General features: G+C 51.0%; 1 protein-coding gene across 1 annotated transcript in view; it reads right to left on the reverse strand.

The window, feature by feature from the left end:
* LOC110514564 (GDNF family receptor alpha-4-like) overlaps positions 1-23143 on the reverse strand; it is a 178018-nt gene that overhangs the window by 2696 nt on the left and 152179 nt on the right. Inside the window, exons 7-8 of the mRNA XM_090209746.1 lie at positions 6563-6697; positions 2969-3156 (exon numbers count right to left, since the gene is read on the reverse strand). Of these exons, the coding sequence (XP_090065872.1) occupies positions 2969-3156; positions 6563-6697 (323 nt within the window). The remainder of the gene's footprint in view (positions 1-2968; positions 3157-6562; positions 6698-23143) is intronic.

The following is a 23143-nucleotide window of genomic DNA, read 5'->3' on the forward strand; positions in this document are numbered from 1 at the left end:
TCTCTCCTGTTACCTCATCATGGCTGTTACAGCAGGTTCGCTCCTGTTACCTCATCATGGCTGTCACAGCAGGTTCTCTCCTGTTACCTCATCATGGCTGTTACAGCAGGTTCTCTCCTGTTACCTCATCTCTCCTGTTACCTCATCATGGCTGTTACAGCAGGCTCTCTCCTGTTACCTCATCATGGATGTTACAGCAGGTTCTCTCCTGTTACCTCATCATGGCTGTTACAGCAGGTTCTCTCCTGTTACCTCATCTCTCCTGTTACCTCATCATGGCTGTTAGAGCAGGTTCTCTCCTGTTACCTCATCATGGCTGTTACAGCGGGTTCTCTCCTGTTACCTCATCATGGCTGTTACAGCAGGATCTCTCCTGTTACCTCATCATGGTTGTTACCTCATCATGGCTGTTACAGCAGGTTCTCTCCTGTTACCTAATTATGGCTGTTAGAGCAGGTTCTCTCCTGTTACCTCATCTCTCCTGTTACCTCATCATGGCTGTTACAGCGGGTTCGATCCTGTTACCTCATCATGGCTGTTACAGCAGGATCTCTCCTGTTACCTCATCATGGTTGTTACCTCATCATGGCTGTTACAGCAGGTTCTCTCCTGGTACCTCATCATGGCTGTTAGAGCAGGTTCCCTCCTGGTACCTCATCATGGCTGTTACAGCAGGTTCTCTCCTGTTACCTCATCATGGTTGTTACCTCATCATGGCTGTTACAGCAGGTTCTCTCCTGTTACCTCATCATGGCTGTTACAGCAGGTTCTCTCCTGTTACCTCATCATGGCTGTTAGAGCAGGTTCTCTACTGTTACCTCATCATGGCTGTTACAGCGGGTTCTCTCCTGTTACCTCATCATGGCTGTTACAGCAGGTTCTCTCCTGTTACCTCATCATGGTTGTTACCTCATCATGGCTGTTACAGCAGGTTCTCTCCTGTTACCTCATCATGGCTGTTAGAGCAGGTTCTCTCCTGGTACCTCATCATGGCTGTTACAGCAGGTTCTCTCCTGTTACCTCATCATGGCTGTTAGAGCAGGTTCTCTCCTGATACCTCATCATGGCTCTTACAGCAGGTTCTCTTCTGTTACCTCACCATGGCTGTTACAGCAGGTTCTCTCCTGTTACCTCATCATCGCTGTTACAGCAGGTTCTCTCTTGTTACCTCATCATGGCTGTTACAGCAGGTTCTCTTCTGTTACCTCACCATGGCTGTTACAGCAGGTTCTCTCCTGTTACCTAATCTCTCATGTTACCTCATCATTGCTGTTACAGCAGGTTCTCTCCTGTTACCTAATTATGGCTGTTAGAGCAGGTTCCCTCCTGTTACCTCATCATGGCTGTTACAGCAGGTTCTCTCCTGTTACCTCATCTCTCCTGTTACCTCATCATGGCTGTTAGCAGGCACTCTCCTGTTACCTCATCATGGATGTTACAGCAGGTTCTCTCCTGTTACCTCATCATGGCTGTTACAGCAGGTTCTCTCCTGTTACCTAATTATGGCTGTTAGAGCAGGTTCTCTCCTGTTACCTCATCATGGCTGTTACAGCAGGTTCGCTCCTGTTACCTCATCATGGCTGTCACAGCAGGTTCTCTCCTGTTACCTCATCATGGCTGTTACAGCAGGTTCTCTCCTGTTACCTCATCTCTCCTGCTACCTCATCATGGCTGTTACAGCAGGCTCTCTCCTGTTACCTCATCATGGATGTTACAGCAGGTTCTCTCCTGTTACCTCATCATGGCTGTTACAGCAGGTTCTCTCCTGTTACCTCATCTCTCCTGTTACCTCATCATGGCTGTTAGAGCAGGTTCTCTCCTGTTACCTCATCATGGCTGTTACAGCGGGTTCTCTCCTGTTACCTCATCATGGCTGTTACAGCAGGATCTCTCCTGTTACCTCATCATGGTTGTTACCTCATCATGGCTGTTACAGCAGGTTCTCTCCTGTTACCTAATTATGGCTGTTAGAGCAGGTTCTCTCCTGTTACCTCATCTCTCCTGTTACCTCATCATGGCTGTTACAGCGGGTTCGATCCTGTTACCTCATCATGGCTGTTACAGCAGGATCTCTCCTGTTACCTCATCATGGTTGTTACCTCATCATGGCTGTTACAGCAGGTTCTCTCCTGGTACCTCATCATGGCTGTTAGAGCAGGTTCCCTCCTGGTACCTCATCATGGCTGTTACAGCAGGTTCTCTCCTGTTACCTCATCATGGCTGTTACAGCAGGTTCTCTCCTGTTACCTCATCATGGCTGTTAGAGCAGGTTCTCTACTGTTACCTCATCATGGCTGTTACAGCGGGTTCTCTCCTGTTACCTCATCATGGCTGTTACAGCAGGTTCTCTCCTGTTACCTCATCATGGTTGTTACCTCATCATGGCTGTTACAGCAGGTTATCTCCTGTTACCTCATCATGGCTGTTAGAGCAGGTTCTCTCCTGGTACCTCATCATGGCTGTTACAGCAGGTTCTCTCCTGTTACCTCATCATGGCTGTTAGAGCAGGTTCTCTCCTGATACCTCATCATGGCTCTTACAGCAGGTTCTCTTCTGTTACCTCACCATGGCTGTTACAGCAGGTTCTCTCCTGTTACCTCATCATGGCTGTTACAGCAGGTTCTCTCCTGTTACCTCACCATGGCTGTTACAGCAGGTTCTCTCCTGTTACCTAATCTCTCCTGTTACCTCATCATGGCTGTTACAGCAGGTTCTCTCCTGTTACCTAATTATGGCTGTTAGAGCAGGTTCTCTCCTGTTACCTCATCATTGCTGTTACAGCAGGTTCGCTCCTGTTACCTCATCATGGCTGTTAGAGCAGGTTCTTTCCTGTTACCTCATCATGGATGTTACAGCAGGTTCTCTCCTGTTACCTAATTATGGCTGTTAGAGCAGGTTCTCTCCTGTTACCTCATCATGGAACACACATTAGGGCTGTGTTCCAAATGACACCCTATGCACTACTTACCTGAGTGGGCATCTGTGCTCCCAAGACGTTAAGTTCAGTTTCCATAGTGATGCCAGAGACGGTGGTTGCCAGGCGCTGGATGTGGTTGTTGAGGGTAGTGTGAGCTGGGCCGGGCATGTCTGGTTGGCTTGCTGCTCCTGTGGAGAACTGCGTGCCTGTCCCATTCCCAAACGCTAGCATGGCTTTCCCTGTTCAGAATGACAGAGGACAGTCAAGTTAGGTAGGTAGGTAGGTAGGTAGGTAGGTAGGTAGGTAGGTAGGTAGGTAGGTAGGTAAGTAGGTAAGTAGGTAAGTAAGTAAGTAGTTGGGTGGGTAGGTAGGTAGGTAGGTAGTTGGGTAGGTAGATAGGTGTGTGTGTGTGTGTGTGTGTGTGTGTGGAGGCTCTAGTCCATGGGTCTCCAACATTTTCCAGCATGAGAGCTACTTTAAAAAATGAAACATGTCACAAGCTACTCATTTAGTCTTGAGGAGAGTTTACAGTGAAAGAACACCGTGTTTGAGGAGAGTGCACAGTTATGAACTTGAAATTGTATTAATAAACCAACTAGGCACACTTGGTCAGTCTTGAACAGTAGCGGAATGGTTCATTAGATTTTCTTTGTATTATCTTTAACCAGATCTAATGTGTTATATTCTCCAATATTAATTTTACATTTCCACAAACTTCAAGGTGTTTACTTTCAAATGGTATCAAGAATATGCATATCCTTGCTTTAGGTCCTGAGCTACAGGCAGTTAGATTTGGGTAGAGGTGGATTCTAAATCACAATCAGAAGAGTCAATGGCAATGCTTAAATCACATCAGAAGACCATTTTTGAGGTAAAAAAAAATGATAACACATTTAGATTTTAGACTGTAATTCCCCCTTTCATTGTGCATCTAGCAAGAGAGGAATGTCAGTATTTCTGTGTTTCTGCTGTTCGGCCTACTGCTACAGCACATCATGGCAGAGTTGGCAAAATAATCGCCACCCAATTGATGCAAATAATTATTATACAGTATAGTTCTGTCAGCCTACTTTGTAGCTAACATGTAATTGAGAAGGTTTTTGGGGAAAGTGTTTCTGTCTCCCCACAAGACCGTTATCATTATTATTATTATTACATAACCCCGCAGGGTATACAGTCAATCACAGATTACAAAAGATAACCTGTCGCGGACATCAACGTCTTGCTCCCAGACACATTAAACAACTTTTTTTCTCGCTTTGAGCACAATACAGTACCACTGACAACGGCCCGCTACCAAAGCCTGTGGGCTCTCCTTCTCCGTGGCCAACGGCATCAAGTTTGCAGACGACACTACAGTGGTAGGCTTGATTACCAACAACAACGAGACGGCCTACAGGGAAGAGGTGAGGGCCCTCCGAGTGTGGTGTCAGGAAAATAACCTCACACTCAATCCCCATCCACAATGACGAGCAGGGGTGGAGAAGGTGGATCGATTTTAAGTTCCTCGGCGTACACATCACTGACAAACTGAAATGGTCCACCCACACAACCTCAGGAGGCTTAAGAAATGTGGCTTGTCATCTAAAACACTCACAAACTTTGACAGATGCACAATCGAGAGCATCCTGTCGGGCTGTATCACCGCCTGGTATGGCAATTGTACCGCCCTCAACTGCAAGGCTCTCCAGAGGGTAGTGAGGTCTGCACAACGCATCACCGGGGGGAAACTACCTGCCCTCCAGGACTCCTACAGCACCCGATGTCACAGGAAGGCCAAAAAGATCATCAAGGACAACAACCACCCGAGCCACTGCCTGTTCACCCCGTTATCATCCAGACGGCGAGGTCAGTACAGGTGCATCAAAGCTGGGACCGAGAGACTGAAAAACTGCTTCTATCTCAAGGCCATCAGACTGTTAAACAGCCACCACTAACATAGAGAGGCTGTTGCCAACATACAGACTCAACTCTCTGGCCACTTAAGTAAATGGACTTGATAAAGGCATCACTAGTCACTTTATATAACGCCACTTTAATAATGTTTACATATCCTACATTACTCGTCTCATATGTACAGTTGAAGTAGGACGTTTACATACACCGTAGCCAAATACATTTAAACTCAGTTTTTCACAATTCCTGACATTTAATTCTAGTAAAAATTCCGTCTTAGGTCAGTTAGGATCACCACTTTATTTTAAGAATGTGAAATATCAGAATAATAACAGAGATAATTATTTATTTTAGCATTTATTTATTTCATCACATGCACTTTTCACACCAAAGTACGTTCATCTCTAGGAGACAGAATGAGTCTCCTTCCTGAGCGGTATGCCGGCTGCGTTGTCACATCGTGTTTATACTTGCGTACTATTGTTTGTACATATGAACGTGGTACCTTCAGGCATTTGGAAATTGCTCCCAAGGATGAACCAGACTTGAGGAGGTCTACAATTTTTGTCTGAGGTCTTGGCTGATTTCTATTGAATTTCCCATGATGTCAAGCAAAGAGGCACTGAGTTTGAAGGCAGGCCTTGAAATACATCCACAGGTACACCTCCAATTGGCTCAAATTATGTCAATTAGCCTATCAGAAGCTTCTAATGCCATGATACCATATTCTAGAAATTTCCAAGCTGTTTAAAGGTACAGTCAATTTAGTGTATGTAAACTTCTGACCCACTGAAATTGTGATACAGTGAATTATAAGTGAAATAATCTGTCTGTAAACAATTGTTGGAAAAATGACCTATGTCATGCACAAAGTAGATGTCCTAACCAACTTGCCAAAATATAGTTTGTTAAAACCTCTTGTGGAGTGGTTGAAAAACACTTAGGTTGGAGTCATTAAAACTCATATGTAAACTTCTGACTTCAACTGTACATGCACCACATAGACAGATGGGCAATATTGCTGGAAAAAAAATGGCTTTTTAATAGTGGCTAACCATGGGTGGGAAAAGTAAATCTACCTGTGGGAGAGCCCTGGCTTAACTAACTTAATTACCTGTTGGAGAGCCCTGGTTTAACTACCTTAACTCATTTATCTACATGTTGGAGAGCCCTGGCTTAACTACCTTAACTAATTTATCTACCTGTTGGAGAGCCCTGGCTTAACTACCTTAACTAATTTATCTACCTGTTGGAGAGCCCTAGCTTAACTACCTTAACTAACTTATCTACCTGTTGGAGGGCCCTGGCTTAACTACCTTAACTAACTTATCTACCTGTTGGAGAGCCCTGGCTTAACTACCTTAACTCATTTATCTACCTGTTGGAGAGCCCTGGCTTAACTACCTTAACTAACTTATCTACCTGTTGGAGAGCCCTGGCTTAACTACCTTAACTCATTTATCTACCTGTTGGAGAGCCCTGGCTTAACTACCTTAACTGATGAGGAATCTCCAGACAGGCAGCTGAACTAACACCAGTTTATTGTACAGTATGGTGAGGGGCTGAAACACTTGTCCATAGTGTTAGTGGTGTTATGGCAGACAATGCTGATGGTGTTGTGGTAATTTGACAGTGTTACTACAGTTGGAGTGTTTTGGCGGCAGTGTTACTACATTTATAGTGTGTTGTTGTTGATTGACAGTGTTTCTACGGTTACTATAGTGCACGTTGACTGGTGCTGTCACTCACTCAGGCAGATGTTGTCATGGAAATATTCCAGGAAGTCATCGCACTGCTCCCTGTGGTTCCCGGAGGCAGAGCACGAACACCACGGACCCACATTAGACGTCGAGTTATCCAGGTAGTTAGGCGTTATCGTACTGCCTGGAGAGAGAGAAGGCGGGAGGGTGAGAGAGAGGCAGGGCGGGAGGGTGAGAGAGAGGCAGGGCGGGAGGGTGAGAGAGAGGCAGGGCGGGAGGGTGAGAGAGAGGCAGGGCGGGAGGGTGAGAGAGAGGCAGGGCGGGAGGGTGAGAGAGAGGCAGGGCGGGAGGGTGAGAGAGAGGCAGGGCGGGAGGGTGAGAGAGAGGCAGGGCGGGAGGGTGAGAGAGAGAAGGCGGGAGGGTGAGAGAGAGGCAGGGCGGGAGGGTGAGAGAGAGGCAGGGCGGGAGGGTGAGAGAGAGAAGGCGGGAGGGTGAGAGAGAGGCAGGGCGGGAGGGTGAGAGAGAGGCAGGGCGGGAGGGTGAGAGAGAGGCAGGGCGGGAGGGTGAGAGAGAGGCAGGGCGGGAGGGTGAGAGAGAGAAGGCGGGAGGGTGAGAGAGAGGCAGGGCGGGAGGGTGAGAGAGAGAAGGCGGGAGGGTGAGAGAGGCAGGGCGGGAGGGTGAGAGAGAGGCAGGGCGGGAGGGTGAGAGAGAGAAGGCGGGAGGGTGAGAGAGAGAAGGCGGGAGGGTGAGAGAGAGAAGGCGGGAGGGTGAGAGAGGCAGGGCGGGAGGGAGGGATAGAAGGTGGGGGGAGAGATGTGAAATGAGACATCTATGCAACATTTAAAATACACAATCAGATGGGGAATCTAATTGTGCAACCCTGTTGGTTGAGGCAGACTGCTCTGACATATATGTTGGTTGAGGCAGACTGCTCAGACATATGTTGGTTGAGACAGACTGCTCTGACATATGTTGTTTGAGGCAGACTGCTCTGACACACATATGTTGTTTGAGGCAGACTGCTCTGACATATGTTGGTTGAGACAGACTGCTCAGACACACATGTTGGTTGAGGCAGACTGCTCAGACACACATATGTTGGTTGAGGCAGACTGCTCTGACATATGTTGGTTGAGACAGACTGCTCAGACACACATGTTGGTTGAGGCAGACTGCTCTGACACACATATGTTGTTTGAGGCAGACTGCTCTGACATATGTTGGTTGAGACAGACTGCTCAGACACACATGTTGGTTGAGGCAGACTGCTCAGACATATGTTGGTTGAGACAGACTGCTCAGACACACATGTTGGTTGAGACAGACTGCTCAGACACACATATGTTGGTTGAGGCAGACTGCTCAGACACACACATGTTGGTTGAGACAGACTGCTCAGACACACATGTTGGTTGAGACAGACTGCTCAGACACACATGTTGGTTGAGGCAGACTGCTCTGACACACATATGTTGGTTGAGGCAGACTGCTCTGACACACATATGTTGGTTGAGGCAGACTGCTCTGACACATGTTGGTTGAGGCAGACTGCTCTGACACAAATATTCACATGTTGCACTACTGTCACGTTCTGACCTTAGTTATTTTATTATGTCTTTGTTTTAGTATGGTCAGGGCGTGAGTTGGGTGGGTTGTCTATGTTTCGTTTTCTATGTTGTGTTTTGCGTTTGGCCTGGTATGGTTCTCAATCAGAGGCAGGTGTCGTTAGTTGTCTCTGATTGAGAATCATACTTAGGTAGCCTGTTCCCACTTGTGCTTCGTAGGTGTTTATTTTCTGTTCTGTGTTTTATTTCATTTGTCGTTTTATTGTTTTTTTTCAGTGTTCACTATTCGTATTAAAAATCAAGATGAACACTTACCACGCTGCGCTTTGGACCTCTCCTTCATACGATGACCGTTACAACTACTAATAGTCTTAACAAATATAAATGTTCTGTTTCAAAATAACAATTCCCAGAGCATATTGTTTTCCACAGACTATGAACGGGGAATATTTAATGATAGAAGATGAAAGCCTTGTTGAGTTTTGAGACTAAAGCTTCAGTTGGAGAAGACAGGTGAGCTGTGTTTGTGTGCAGAAACACCCTAACCCACAGTGTCTGTGTGCAGAAACACCCTAACCCACAGTATTTGTTTGTAGTTTGACTGGTTTTCTGGGCTTCATCCCAAATAGCACCCTATCACCTATATAGTGTACTTAGGCCAAATAGGGTGCCATTTGGGATGAAGCCCTGGAAAATGTGTTGTGTTTTCTCTCTGTTGAATGGGGGAATGTTTGGAGACAGAGCCTTGCAGCTATCTTGATGATTATTCAAATGTACCTCCATACAATTCTCTCTGGCCCCTAGGCACCTAACAGCAAGTATCTCTCAGTCTACTGTTAGTTGAGATGTATTTTCTCCCGGTCTCTAACTCCATCTTGTTTTTAACAGTTGAGGGCTGATGAATACCCTGCATTTGGTTTAACCAGGGCTCTCCAACAGGTAGGTAGTTAAGCCAGGGCTCTCCAACAGGCAGATAGTTAAGCCAGGGCTCTCCAACAGGCAGATAGTTAAGCCAGGGCTCTCCAACAGGTAGATAGTTAAGCCAGGGCTCTCCAACAGGTAGATAGTTAAGCCAGGGCTCTCCAACAGGTAGATAGTTAAGCCAGGGCTCTCCAACAGGTAGATAGTTAAGCCAGGGCTCTCCAACAGGTAGATAAGATAGTTAAGCCAGGGCTCTCCAACAGGTAGATAAGATAGTTAAGCCAGGGCTCTCCAACAGGTAGATAAGATAGTTAAGCCAGGGCTCTCCAACAGGTAGATAAGATAGTTAAGCCAGGGCTCTCCAACAGGTAGATAAGATAGTTAAGCCAGGGCTCTCCAACAGGTAGATAAGATAGTTAAGCCAGGGCTCTCCAACAGGTAGAGAAGTTAGTTAAGCCAGGGCTCTCCAACAGGTAGAGAAGTTAGTTAAGCCAGGGCTCTCCAACAGGTAGAGAAGTTAGTTAAGCCAGGGCTCTCCAACAGGTAGAGAAGTTAGTTAAGCCTGGGCTCTCCAAAAGGTAGATCGTGAGCCTATGAGTAGCTCGCCAATCAATTCTAAAGGTACATGCATTTTTTTACATGTTTTCCATCGCAAACTGTCATAAACATAAAGCTGCCAGCTACTATCCAATTAAAGACATTATCCCACCCCTGTTTAGCCTCTATTGGCTTAAAAAGCCAAACCTAACACAATATCAGCCAATTAATTTCCAGCAATATTGCCAGTCTGTCTGTTTGGTGCGTGCGTCTGTCTATCACTCTGTGTATGTAGCCAGTTGGCGATGCTAATGATAACCGTCTTGTGGGTAGAAATTCCCCAAAAACCTTCTCAATTAAATGTTAACTGCAAAGTAGACTTACCTGACAGAACTACAGTATAGAATAATTATTTGTGTCTATTGGGTGACGATTGTTTCGCCAACTCTGTCATGATGTGCTGCAGCAGTAGGCCTAACAGCAGAAACATCACTAGTCTGACACATTCCTCTATTGCTAGATTAAAGGGGAATTACACACACACAAATAAAAGTGATTTGAGCATTGACATGACTCAGAAAATCCATTGCTATTAATAATTATAAATGAGAGTAATTGAGAGTAAAACCAGGAAACATAAAACAGTATTCAGGAAAATACAGAAATATTAACCCACAGAGAGAATTGAACTTAAAGTACTCCTAGTCTATCACCAAACATTTCTGTAAAAAACAACAACAAGTTGTCTGAATATCTCCGCCAGGCGACCAAAAGAACCTGGGGGAGTAGAGGGTAAATGGATACCAGGTAGGGGGAGTGGAGGGTAAATGGATACCTGGTAGGGGGAGAGGAGGGTAAATGGATACCCGGTAGGGGGAGTGGAGGGTAAATGGATAAACGGTAGGGGGAGTGGAGTGGAGGCTAAATGGATACCTGGTAGGGGGAGTGGAGGGTAAATGGATACCCGGTAGGGGGAGTGGAGGGTAAATGGATACCCGGTAAGGGGAGTGGCGGGTAAATGGATACCCGGTAGGGGGAGTGGAGGGTAAATGGATACCCGGTAGGGGGAGTGGAGGGTAAATGGATAAACAGTAGGGGGAGTGGAGTGGAGGCTAAATGGATACCTGGTAGGGGTTGGGGAGTGGAGGCTAAATGGATACCCGGTAGGGGGAGTGGAGGGTAAATGGATACACGGTAGGGGGAGTGGAGGGTAAATTGATACCTGGTAGGGGGAGTGGAGGGTAAATGGATACCTGGTAGGGGGAGTGGAGGGTAAATGGATACCCGGTAGGGGGAGTGGAGGCTAAATGGATACCCGGTAGGGGGAGTGGAGGGTAAATGGATACCCGGTAGGGGGAGTGGAGGGTAAATGGATACCCGGTAGGGGGAGTGGAGGGTAAATGGATACCTGGTAGGGGGAGTGGAGGGTAAATGGATACCTGGTAGGGGAGTGGAGGGTAAATGGATACATGGTAGTAGGAGTGGAGGGTTAATGGATACCTGGTAGGGTGAGTGGAGGGTAAATGGATACCTGGTAGGGGGAGTGGAGGTTAAATGGAAACCTGGTAGGGGTTGGGGAGAGTAAATGGATACCTGGTAGGGGGAGTGGAAAGTAAATGGATACCTGGTAGGGGGAGTGGAGGGTAAATGGATACACGGTAGGGGGAGAGGAGGGTAAATGGATACACGGTAGGGGGAGAGGAGGGTAAATGGATTCACGGTAGGGGTTGGGGAGTGGAGGGTAAATGGATACACGGTAGGGGTTGGAGAGTGGAGGGTAAATGGATACACGGTAGGGGGAGTGGAGGGTAAATGGATACACGGTAGGGGGAGTGGAGGGTAAATGGATGCACGGTAGGGGGAGTGGAGGGTAAATGGATACACGGTAGGGGGGGTGGAGGGTAAACGGATACACGGTAGGGGGAGTGCAGGGTAAATGGATACATGGTAGGGGGAGTAGAGGGTAAATGGATACACGGTAGGGGGAGTGGAGGGTAAATGGATACCTGGTAGGGGGAGCGGAGGGTAAATGGATACCCGGTAGGGGGAGTGGAGGGTAAATGGATACCTGGTAGGGGAGTGGAGGGTATATGGATACCTGGTAGGGGGAGTGGAGGGTAATGGATACCTGGTAGGGGGAGTGGAGGGTAAATGGATACCTGGTAGGGGAGTGGAGGGTATATGGATACCTGGTAGGGGGAATGGAGGCTAAATGGATACCCGGTAGGGGTTGGGGAGTGGAGGCTAAATGGATACCCGGTAGGGGGAGTGGAGGGTAAATGGATACCCGGTAGGGGGAGTGGAGGGTAAATGGATACCTGGTAGGGGGAGTGGAGGGTAAATGGATACCTGGTAGGGGAGTGGAGGGTAAATGGATACATGGTAGTAGGAGTGGAGGGTAAATGGATACCTGGTAGGGGGAGTGGAGGGTAAATGGATACCTGGTAGGGGAGTGGAGGGTATATGGATACCTGATAGGGGGAGCGGAGGGTAAATGGATACCCGGTAGGGGGAGTGGAGGGTAAATGGATACCTGGTAGGGGGAGTGGAGGGTAAATGGATACACGGTAGGGGGAGAGGAGGGTAAATGGATTCACGTTAGGGGTTGGGGAGTGGAGGGTAAATGGATACACGGTAGGGGGAGTGGAGGGTAAATGGATACACGGTAGGGGGAGTGGAGGGTAAATGGATACACGGTAGGGGTTGGAGAGTGGAGGGTAAATGGATACACGGAAGGGGGAGTGGAGGGTAAATGGATGCACGGTAGGGGGAGTGGAGGGTAAATGGATACACGGTAGGGGGGGTGGAGGGTAAACGGATACACGGTAGGGGGAGTGCAGTGTAAATGGATACCCGGTAGGGGGAGTGGAGTGGAGGGTATATGGATACCTTGTAGGGGGAGTGGAGTGGAGGCTAAATGGATACCTGGTAGGGGGAGTGGAGGGTAATGGCTACCTGGTAGGGGGAGCGGAGGGTAAATGGATACCCGGTAGGGGGAGTGGAGGGTAAACGGATACACGGTAGGGGGAGTGCAGTGTAAATGGATACCCGGTAGGGGGAGTGGAGTGGAGGGTATATGGATACCTTGTAGGGGGAGTGGAGTGGAGGCTAAATGGATACCTGGTAGGGGGAGTGGAGGGTAATGGCTACCTGGTAGGGGGAGTGGAGGGTAAATGGATACCCGGTAGGGGGAGTGGAGGGTAAATGGATACCTGGTAGGGGAGTGGAGGGTATATGGATACCTGGTAGGGGAGTGGAGGCTAAATGGATACCTGGTAGGGGAGTGGAGGGTAAATGGATACCTGGTAGGGGAGTGGAGGGTAAATGGATACACGGTAGTAGGAGTGGAGGGTAATAGGATACCTGGTAGGGGGAGTGGAAAGTAAATGGATACCTGGTAGGGGGAGTGGAGGGTAAATGGATACACGGTAGGGGGAGAGGAGGGTAAATGGATTCACGTTAGGGGTTGGGGAGTGGAGGGTAAATGGATACACGGTAGGGGGAGTGGAGGGTAAATGGATACACGGTAGGGGGAGTGGAGGGTAAATGGATACACGGTAGGGGTTGGAGAGTGGAGGGTAAATGGATACACGGTAGGGGGAGTGCAGGGTAAATGGATGCACGGTAGGGGGAGTGGAGGGTAAATGGATACACAGTAGGGGGGGTGGAGGGTAATGGCTACCAGGTAGGGGGAGCGGAGGGTAAATGGATACCCGGTAGGGGGAGTGGAGGGTAAACGGATACACGGTAGGGGGAGTGCAGTGTAAATGGATACCCGGTAGGGGGAGTGGAGTGGAGGGTATATGGATACCTTGTAGGGGGAGTGGAGTGGAGGCTAAATGGATACCTGGTAAGGGGGAGTGGAGGGTAATGGCTACCTGGTAGGGGGAGCGGAGGGTAAATGGATACACGGTAGGGGGAGAGGAGGGTAAATGGATTCATGGTAGGGGTTGGGGAGTGGAGGGTAAATGGATACACGGTAGGGGTTGGAGAGTGGAGGGTAAATGGATACACGGTAGGGGGAGTGGAGGGTAAATGGATACACGGTAGGGGGAGTGGAGGGTAAATGGATGCACGGTATGGGGAGTGGAGGGTAAATGGATACACGGTAGGGGGGGTGGAGGGTAAACGGATACACGGTAGGGGGAGTGCAGGGTAAATGGATACATGGTAGGGGGAGTAGAGGGTAAATGGATACACGGTAGGGGGAGTGGAGGGTAAATGGATACCCGGTAGGGGGAGTGGAGTGGAGGGTATATGGATACCTTGTAGGGGGAGTGGAGTGGAGGCTAAAGGGATACCTGGTAGGGGGAGTGGAGGGTAATGGATACCTGGTAGGGGGAGCGGAGGGTAAATGGATACCCGGTAGGGGGAGTGGAGGGTAAATGGATACCTGGTAGGGGAGTGGAGGGTATATGGATACCCGGTAGGGGGAATGGAGGCTAAATGGATACCCGGTAGGGGTTGGGGAGTGGAGGCTAAATGGATACCCGGTAGGGGGAGTGGAGGGTAAATGGATACCCGGTAGGGGGAGTGGAGGGTAAATGGATACCTGGTAGGGGGAGTGGAGGGTAAATGGATACCTGGTAGGGGAGTGGAGGGTAAATGGATACATGGTAGTAGGAGTGGAGGGTAAATGGATACCTGGTAGGGGGAGTGGAGGGTAAATGGATACCTGGTAGGGGAGTGGAGGGTATATGGATACCTGATAGGGGGAGCGGAGGGTAAATGGATACCCGGTAGGGGGAGTGGAGGGTAAATGGATACCTGGTAGGGAGAGTGGAGGGTAAATGGATACACGGTAGGGGGAGAGGAGGGTAAATGGATTCACGTTAGGGGTTGGGGAGTGGAGGGTAAATGGATACACGGTAGGGGGAGTGGAGGGTAAATGGATACACGGTAGGGGGAGTGGAGGGTAAATGGATACACGGTAGGGGTTGGAGAGTGGAGGGTAAATGGATACACGGTAGGGGGAGTGGAGGGTAAATGGATGCACGGTAGGGGGAGTGGAGGGTAAATGGATACACGGTAGGGGGGGTGGAGGGTAAACGGATACACGGTAGGGGGAGTGCAGTGTAAATGGATACCCGGTAGGGGGAGTGGAGTGGAGGGTATATGGATACCTTGTAGGGGGAGTGGAGTGGAGGCTAAATGGATACCTGGTAGGGGGAGTGGAGGGTAATGGCTACCAGGTAGGGGGAGCGGAGGGTAAATGGATACCCGGTAGGGGGAGTGGAGGGTAAACGGATACACGGTAGGGGGAGTGCAGTGTAAATGGATACCCGGTAGGGGGAGTGGAGTGGAGGGTATATGGATACCTTGTAGGGGGAGTGGAGTGGAGGCTAAATGGATACCTGGTAGGGGGAGTGGAGGGTAATGGCTACCTGGTAGGGGGAGCGGAGGGTAAATGGATACCCGGTAGGGGGAGTGGAGGGTAAATGGATACCTGGTAGGGGAGTGGAGGGTATATGGATACCTGGTAGGGGAGTGGAGGCTAAATGGATACCTGGTAGGGGAGTGGAGGGTAAATGGATACCTGGTAGGGGAGTGGAGGGTAAATGGATACACGGTAGTAGGAGTGGAGGGTAATAGGATACCTGGTAGGGGGAGTGGAAAGTAAATGGATACCTGGTAGGGGGAGTGGAGGGTAAATGGATACACGGTAGGGGGAGAGGAGGGTAAATGGATACACGGTAGGGGGAGAGGAGGGTAAATGGATACACGGTAGGGGGAGAGGAGGGTAAATGGATACAAGGTAGGGGTTGGGGAGTGGAGGGTAAATGGATACACGGTAGGGGGAGTGGAGGGTAAATGGATACACGGTAGGGGGAGTGGAGGGTAAATGGATACACGGTAGGGGTTGGGGAGTGGAGGGTAAATGGATACAAGGTAGGGGTTGGGGAGTGGAGGGTAAATGGATACACGGTAGGGGGAGTGGAGGGTAAATGGATACACGGTAGGGGGAGTGGAGGGTAAATGGATACACGGTAGGGGTTGGGGAGTGGAGGGTAAATGGATACACGGTAGGGGGAGTGGAGGGTAAATGGATACACGGTAGGGGGAGTGGAGGGTAAATGGATACACGGTAGGGGGAGTGGAGGGTAAATGGATACACGGTAGGGGGAGTGGAGTGGAGGGTATATGGATACCTGGTAGGGGGAGTGGAGTGGAGGCTAAATGGATACCTGGTAGGGGGAGTGGAGGGTAATGGCTACCTGGTAGGGGGAGCGGAGGGTAAATGGATACCCGGTAGGGGGAGTGGAGGGTAAATGGATACCTGGTAGGGGAGTGGAGGGTATATGGATACCTGGTAGGGGAGTGGAGGCTAAATGGATACCTGGTAGGGGAGTGGAGGGTAAATGGATACCTGGTAGGGGAGTGGAGGGTAAATGGATACACGGTAGTAGGAGTGGAGGGTAACAGGATACCTGGTAGGGGGAGTGGAAAGTAAATGGATACCTGGTAGGGGGAGTGGAGGGTAAATGGATACACGGTAGGGGGAGAGGAGGGTAAATGGATACACGGTAGGGGGAGAGGAGGGTAAATGGATACACGGTAGGGGGGGTGGAGGGTAAACGGATACACGGTAGGGGGAGTGCAGGGTAAATGGATACATGGTAGGGGGAGTAGAGGGTAAATGGATACACGGTAGGGGGAGTGGAGGGTAAATGGATACCCGGTAGGGGGAGTGGAGTGGAGGGTATATGGATACCTTGTAGGGGGAGTGGAGTGGAGGCTAAAGGGATACCTGGTAGGGGGAGTGGAGGGTAATGGATACCTGGTAGGGGGAGCGGAGGGTAAATGGATACCCGGTAGGGGGAGTGGAGGGTAAATGGATACCTGGTAGGGGAGTGGAGGGTATATGGATACCCGGTAGGGGGAATGGAGGCTAAATGGATACCCGGTAGGGGTTGGGGAGTGGAGGCTAAATGGATACCCGGTAGGGGGAGTGGAGGGTAAATGGATACCCGGTAGGGGGAGTGGAGGGTAAATGGATACCTGGTAGGGGGAGTGGAGGGTAAATGGATACCTGGTAGGGGAGTGGAGGGTAAATGGATACATGGTAGTAGGAGTGGAGGGTAAATGGATACCTGGTAGGGGGAGTGGAGGGTAAATGGATACCTGGTAGGGGAGTGGAGGGTATATGGATACCTGATAGGGGGAGCGGAGGGTAAATGGATACCCGGTAGGGGGAGTGGAGGGTAAATGGATACCTGGTAGGGGGAGTGGAGGGTAAATGGATACACGGTAGGGGGAGAGGAGGGTAAATGGATTCACGTTAGGGGTTGGGGAGTGGAGGGTAAATGGATACACGGTAGGGGGAGTGGAGGGTAAATGGATACACGGTAGGGGGAGTGGAGGGTAAATGGATACACGGTAGGGGTTGGAGAGTGGAGGGTAAATGGATACACGGTAGGGGGAGTGGAGGGTAAATGGATGCACGGTAGGGGGAGTGGAGGGTAAATGGATACACGGTAGGGGGGGTGGAGGGTAAACGGATACACGGTAGGGGGAGTGCAGTGTAAATGGATACCCGGTAGGGGGAGTGGAGTGGAGGGTATATGGATACCTTGTAGGGGGAGTGGAGTGGAGGCTAAATGGATACCTGGTAGGGGGAGTGGAGGGTAATGGCTACCAGGTAGGGGGAGCGGAGGGTAAATGGATACCCGGTAGGGGGAGTGGAGGGTAAACGGATACACGGTAGGGGGAGTGCAGTGTAAATGGATACCCGGTAGGGGGAGTGGAGTGGAGGGTATATGGATACCTTGTAGGGGGAGTGGAGTGGAGGCTAAAGGGATACCTGGTAGGGGGAGTGGAGGGTAATGGATACCTGGTAGGGGGAGCGGAGGGTAAATGGATACCCGGTAGGGGGAGTGGAGGGTAAATGGATACCTGGTAGGGGAGTGGAGGGTATATGGATACCCGGTAGGGGGAATGGAGGCTAAATGGATACCCGGTAGGGGTTGGGGAGTGGAGGCTAAATGGATACCCGGTAGGGGGAGTGGAGGGTAAATGGATACCCGGTAGGGGGAGTGGAGGGTAAATGGATACCTGGTAGGGGGAGTGGAGGGTAAATGGATACCTGGTAGGGGAGTGGAGGGTAAATGGATACATGGTAGTAGGAGTGGAGGGTAAATGGATACCTGGTAGGGGGAGTGGAGGGTAAATGGATACCTGGTAGGGGAGTGGAGGGTATATGGATACCTGATAGGGGGAGCGGAGGGTAAATGGATACCCGGTAGGGGGAGTGGAGGGTAAATGGATACCTGGTAGGGGGAGTGGAGGGTAAATGGATACACGGTAGGGGGAGAGGAGGGTAAATGGATTCACGTTAGGGGTTGGGGAGTGGAGGGTAAATGGATACACGGTAGGGGGAGTGGAGGGTAAATGGATACACGGTAGGGGGAGTGGAGGGTAAATGGATACACGGTAGGGGTTGGAGAGTGGAGGGTAAATGGATACACGGTAGGGGGAGTGGAGGGTAAATGGATGCACGGTAGGGGGAGTGGAGGGTAAATGGATACACGGTAGGGGGGGTGGAGGGTAAACGGATACACGGTAGGGGGAGTGCAGTGTAAATGGATACCCGGTAGGGGGAGTGGAGTGGAGGGTATATGGATACCTTGTAGGGGGAGTGGAGTGGAGGCTAAATGGATACCTGGTAGGGGGAGTGGAGGGTAATGGCTACCAGGTAGGGGGAGCGGAGGGTAAATGGATACCCGGTAGGGGGAGTGGAGGGTAAATGGATACACGGTAGGGGGAGTGCAGTGTAAATGGATACCCGGTAGGGGAAGTGGAGTGGAGGGTATATGGATACCTTGTAGGGGGAGTGGAGTGGAGGTTAAATGGATACCTGGTAGGGGGAGTGGAGGGTAATGGCTACCTGGTAGGGGGAGCGGAGGGTAAATGGATACCCGGTAGGGGGAGTGGAGGGTAAATGGATACCTGGTAGGGGAGTGGAGGGTATATGGATACCTGGTAGGGGAGTGGAGGCTAAATGGATACCTGGTAGGGGAGTGGAGGGTAAATGGATACCTGGTAGGGGAGTGGAGGGTAAATGGATACACGGTAGTAGGAGTGGAGGGTAATAGGATACCTGGTAGGGGGAGTGGAAAGTAAATGGATACCTGGTAGGGGGAGTGGAGGGTAAATGGATACACGGTAGGGGGAGAGGAGGGTAAATGGATACACGGTAGGGGGAGAGGAGGGTAAATGGATACACGGTAGGGGGAGAGGAGGGTAAATGGATACAAGGTAGGGGTTGGGGAGTGGAGGGTAAATGGATACACGGTAGGGGGAGTGGAGGGTAAATGGATACACGGTAGGGGGAGTGGAGGGTAAATGGATACACGGTAGGGGTTGGGGAGTGGAGGGTAAATGGATACAAGGTAGGGGTTGGGGAGTGGAGGGTAAATGGATACACGGTAGGGGGAGTGGAGGGTAAATGGATACACGGTAGGGGGAGTGGAGGGTAAATGGATACACGGTAGGGGTTGGGGAGTGGAGGGTAAATGGATACACGGTAGGGGGAGTGGAGGGTAAATGGATACACGGTAGGGGGAGTGGAGGGTAAATGGATACACGGTAGGGGGAGTGGAGGGTAAATGGATACACGGTAGGGGGAGTGGAGTGGAGGGTATATGGATACCTGGTAGGGGGAGTGGAGTGGAGGCTAAATGGATACCTGGTAGGGGGAGTGGAGGGTAATGGCTACCTGGTAGGGGGAGCGGAGGGTAAATGGATACCCGGTAGGGGGAGTGGAGGGTAAATGGATACCTGGTAGGGGAGTGGAGGGTATATGGATACCTGGTAGGGGAGTGGAGGCTAAATGGATACCTGGTAGGGGAGTGGAGGCTAAATGGATACCTGGTAGGGGAGTGGAGGGTAAATGGATACCTGGTAGGGGAGTGGAGGGTAAATGGATACACGGTAGTAGGAGTGGAGGGTAACAGGATACCTGGTAGGGGGAGTGGAAAGTAAATGGATACTTGGTAGGGGGAGTGGAGGGTAAATGGATACACGGTAGGGGGAGAGGAGGGTAAATGGATACACGGTAGGGGGAGAGGAGGGTAAATGGATACAAGGTAGGGGTTGGGGAGTGGAGGGTAAATGGATACACGGTAGGGGGAGTGGAGGGTAAATGGATACCTGGTAGGGGAGTGGAGGGTAAATGGATACACGGTTGGGGAGTGGAGGGTAAATGGATACACGGTAGGGGGAGTAGAGGGTAAATGGATACACGGTAGGGGGAGTGGAGGGTAAATGGATACACGGTAGGGGTTGGGGAGTGGAGGGTAAATGGATACAAGGTAGGGGTTGGGGAGTGGAGGGTAAATGGATACACGGTAGGGGGAGTGGAGGGTAAATGGATACCTGGTAGGGGAGTGGAGGGTAAATGGATACACGGTAGGGGTTGGGGAGTGGAGGGTAAATGGATACACGGTAGGGGGAGTGGAGGGTAAATGGATACACGGTAGGGGGAGTGGAGGGTAAATGGATACACGGTAGGGGTTGGGGAGTGGAGGGTAAATGGATACAAGGTAGGGGTTGGGGAGTGGAGGGTAAATGGATACACGGTAGGGGGAGTGGAGGGTAAATGGATACACGGTAGGGGGAGTGGAGGGTAAATGGATACACGGTAGGGGTTGGGGAGTGGAGGGTAAATGGATACACGGTAGGGGGAGTGGAGGGTAAATGGATACACGGTAGGGGGAGTGGAGGGTAAATGGATACACGGTAGGGGGAGTGGAGGGTAAATGGATACACGGTAGGGGGAGTGGAGTGGAGGGTATATGGATACCTGGTAGGGGGAGTAGAGTGGAGGCTAAATGGATACCTGGTAGGGGGAGTGGAGGGTAATGGCTACCTGGTAGGGGGAGCGGAGGGTAAATGGATACCCGGTAGGGGGAGTGGAGGGTAAATGGATACCTGGTAGGGGAGTGGAGGGTATATGGATACCTGGTAGGGGAGTGGAGGCTAAATGGATACCTGGTAGGGGAGTGGAGGGTAAATGGATACCTGGTAGGGGGAGTGGAAAGTAAATGGATACCTGGTAGGGGGAGTGGAGGGTAAATGGATACACGGTAGGGGGAGTGGAGGGTAAATGGATACACGGTAGGGGGAGAGGAGGGTAAATGGATACAAGGTAGGGGTTGGGGAGTGGAGGGTAAATGGATAGACGGTAGGGGGAGTGGAGGGTAAATGGATACCTGGTAGGGGAGTGGAGGGTAAATGGATACACGGTTGGGGAGTGGAGGGTAAATGGATACACGGTAGGGGGAGTGGAGGGTAAATGGATACACGGTAGGGGGAGTGGAGGGTAAATGGATACACGGTAGGGGTTGGGGAGTGGAGGGTAAATGGATACAAGGTAGGGGTTGGGGAGTGGAGGGTAAATGGATACACGGTAGGGGGAGTGGAGGGTAAATGGATACACGGTAGGGGGAGTGGAGGGTAAATGGATACACGGTAGGGGTTGGGGAGTGGAGGGTAAATGGATACACGGTAGGGGGAGTGGAGGGTAAATGGATACACGGTAGGGGGAGTGGAGGGTAAATGGATACACGGTAGGGGGAGTGGAGTGGAGGGTATATGGATACCTGGTAGGGGGAGTGGAGTGGAGGCTAAATGGATACCTGGTAGAGGGAGTGGAGGGTAATGGATACCTGGTAGGGGGAGCGGAGGGTAAATGGATACCCGGTAGGGGGAGTGGAGGGTAAATGAATACCCGGTAGGGGGAGTGGAGTGGAGGGTATATGGATACCTGGTAGGGGGAGTGGAGGCTAAATGGATACCTGGTAGGGGGAGTGGAGGGTAAATGGATACCCGGTAGGGGTTGGGGAGTGGAGGCTAAATGGATACCCGGTAGGGGGAGTAGAGGGTAAATGGATACCTGGTAGGGGGAGTAGAGGGTAAATGGATACACGGTAGGGGGAGTGGAGGGTAAATGGATACCTGGTAGGGGGAGTGGAGGGTAAATGGAAACTGGTAGGGGTTGGGGAGAGTAAATGGATACCTGGTAGGGGGAGTGGAAAGTAAATGGATACCTGGTAGGGGGAGTGGAGGGTAAATGGTTACACGGTAGGGGGAGAGGAGGGTAAATGGATACCCGGCAGGGGGAGTGGAGGGTAAATGCATACCTGGTATGCGGAGTGGAGGGTAAATGGATACCCGGTAGGGGGAGTGGAGTGGAGGGTATATGGATACCTGGTAGGGGGAGTGGAGTGGAGGCTAAATGGATGCCCGAAAGGGGTTGGTGAGTGGAGGCTAAATGGATACCCGGACGGGGTTGGTGAGTGGAGGCTAAATGGATACCCGGACGGGGTTGGTGAGTGGAGGCTAAAAGGATACCTGGTAGGGGGAGAGGAGGGTATATCGATACCCGGTAGGGGGGAGTGGAGGGTAAATGGATACACGGAGGGGGAGTGGAGGGTAAATGGATACACGGTAGGGGGGGAGAGGGTAAATGGATAAACGGTAAGGGGAGTGGAGGGTAAATGGATACCTGGTAGGGGAGTGGAGGGTATATGGATACCTGGTAGGGGTTGGGGAGTGGAGGCTAAATGGATACCCGGTAGGGGGAGTAGAGGGTAAATGGATACCTGGTAGGGGGAGTAGAGGGTAAATGGATACACGGTAGGGGGAGTGGAGGGTAAATGGATACCTGGTAGGGGTTGGGGAGAGTAAATGGATACCTGGTAGGGGGAGTGGAAAGTAAATGGATACCTGGTAGGGGGAGTGGAGGGTAAATGGTTACACGGTAGGGGGAGAGGAGGGTACATGGATACACGGTAGGGGGAGAGGAGGGTAAATGGATACCCGGTAGGGGGAGTGGAGTGGAGGGTATATGGATACCTGGTAGGGGGAGTGGAGTGGAGGCTAAATGGATACCTGGTAGGGGGAGTGGAGGGTAATGGATACCTGGTAGGGGGAGCGGAGGGTAAATGGATACCCGGCAGGGGGAGTGGAGGGTAAATGGATACCTGGTATGCGGAGTGGAGGGTAAATGGATACCCGGTAGGGGGAGTGGAGTGGAGGGTATATGGATACCTGGTAGGGGGAGTGGAGTGGAGGCTAAATGGATGCCCGAAAGGGGTTGGTGAGTGGAGGCTAAATGGATACCCGGAAGGGGTTGGTGAGTGGAGGCTAAATGGATACCCGGTATGGGTTGGGGAGTGGAGGCTAAAAGGATACCTGGTAGGGGGAGAGGAGGGTATATCGATACCCGGTAGGGGGGAGTGGAGGGTAAATGGATACCTGGTAGGAGGTGTGGAGGGTAAATGGATACACGGTAGGGGTTGGGGAGTGGAGGCTAAAAGGATACCTGGTAGGGGGAGAGGAGGGTATATCGATACCCGGTAGGGGGGAGTGGAGGGTAAATGGATACACGGAGGGGGAGTGGAGGGTAAATGGATACACGGTAGGGGGGGTAGAGGGTAAATGGATACACGGTAAGGGGAGTGGAGGGTAAATGGATACCTGGTAGGGGAGTGGAGGGTATATGGATACCTGGTAGGTGGAGTGGAGGCTAAATGGATACCTGGTAGGGGAGTGGAGGGTAAATGGATACGTGGTAGGGGAGTGGAGGGTAAATGGATACACGGTAG

This window comes from Oncorhynchus mykiss, chromosome 19 (genome assembly GCF_057628025.1).
Source record: "Oncorhynchus mykiss isolate SJ-2025 chromosome 19, ASM5762802v1, whole genome shotgun sequence".
In the NCBI taxonomy this organism is placed as follows: Eukaryota; Metazoa; Chordata; class Actinopteri; order Salmoniformes; family Salmonidae; genus Oncorhynchus; species Oncorhynchus mykiss.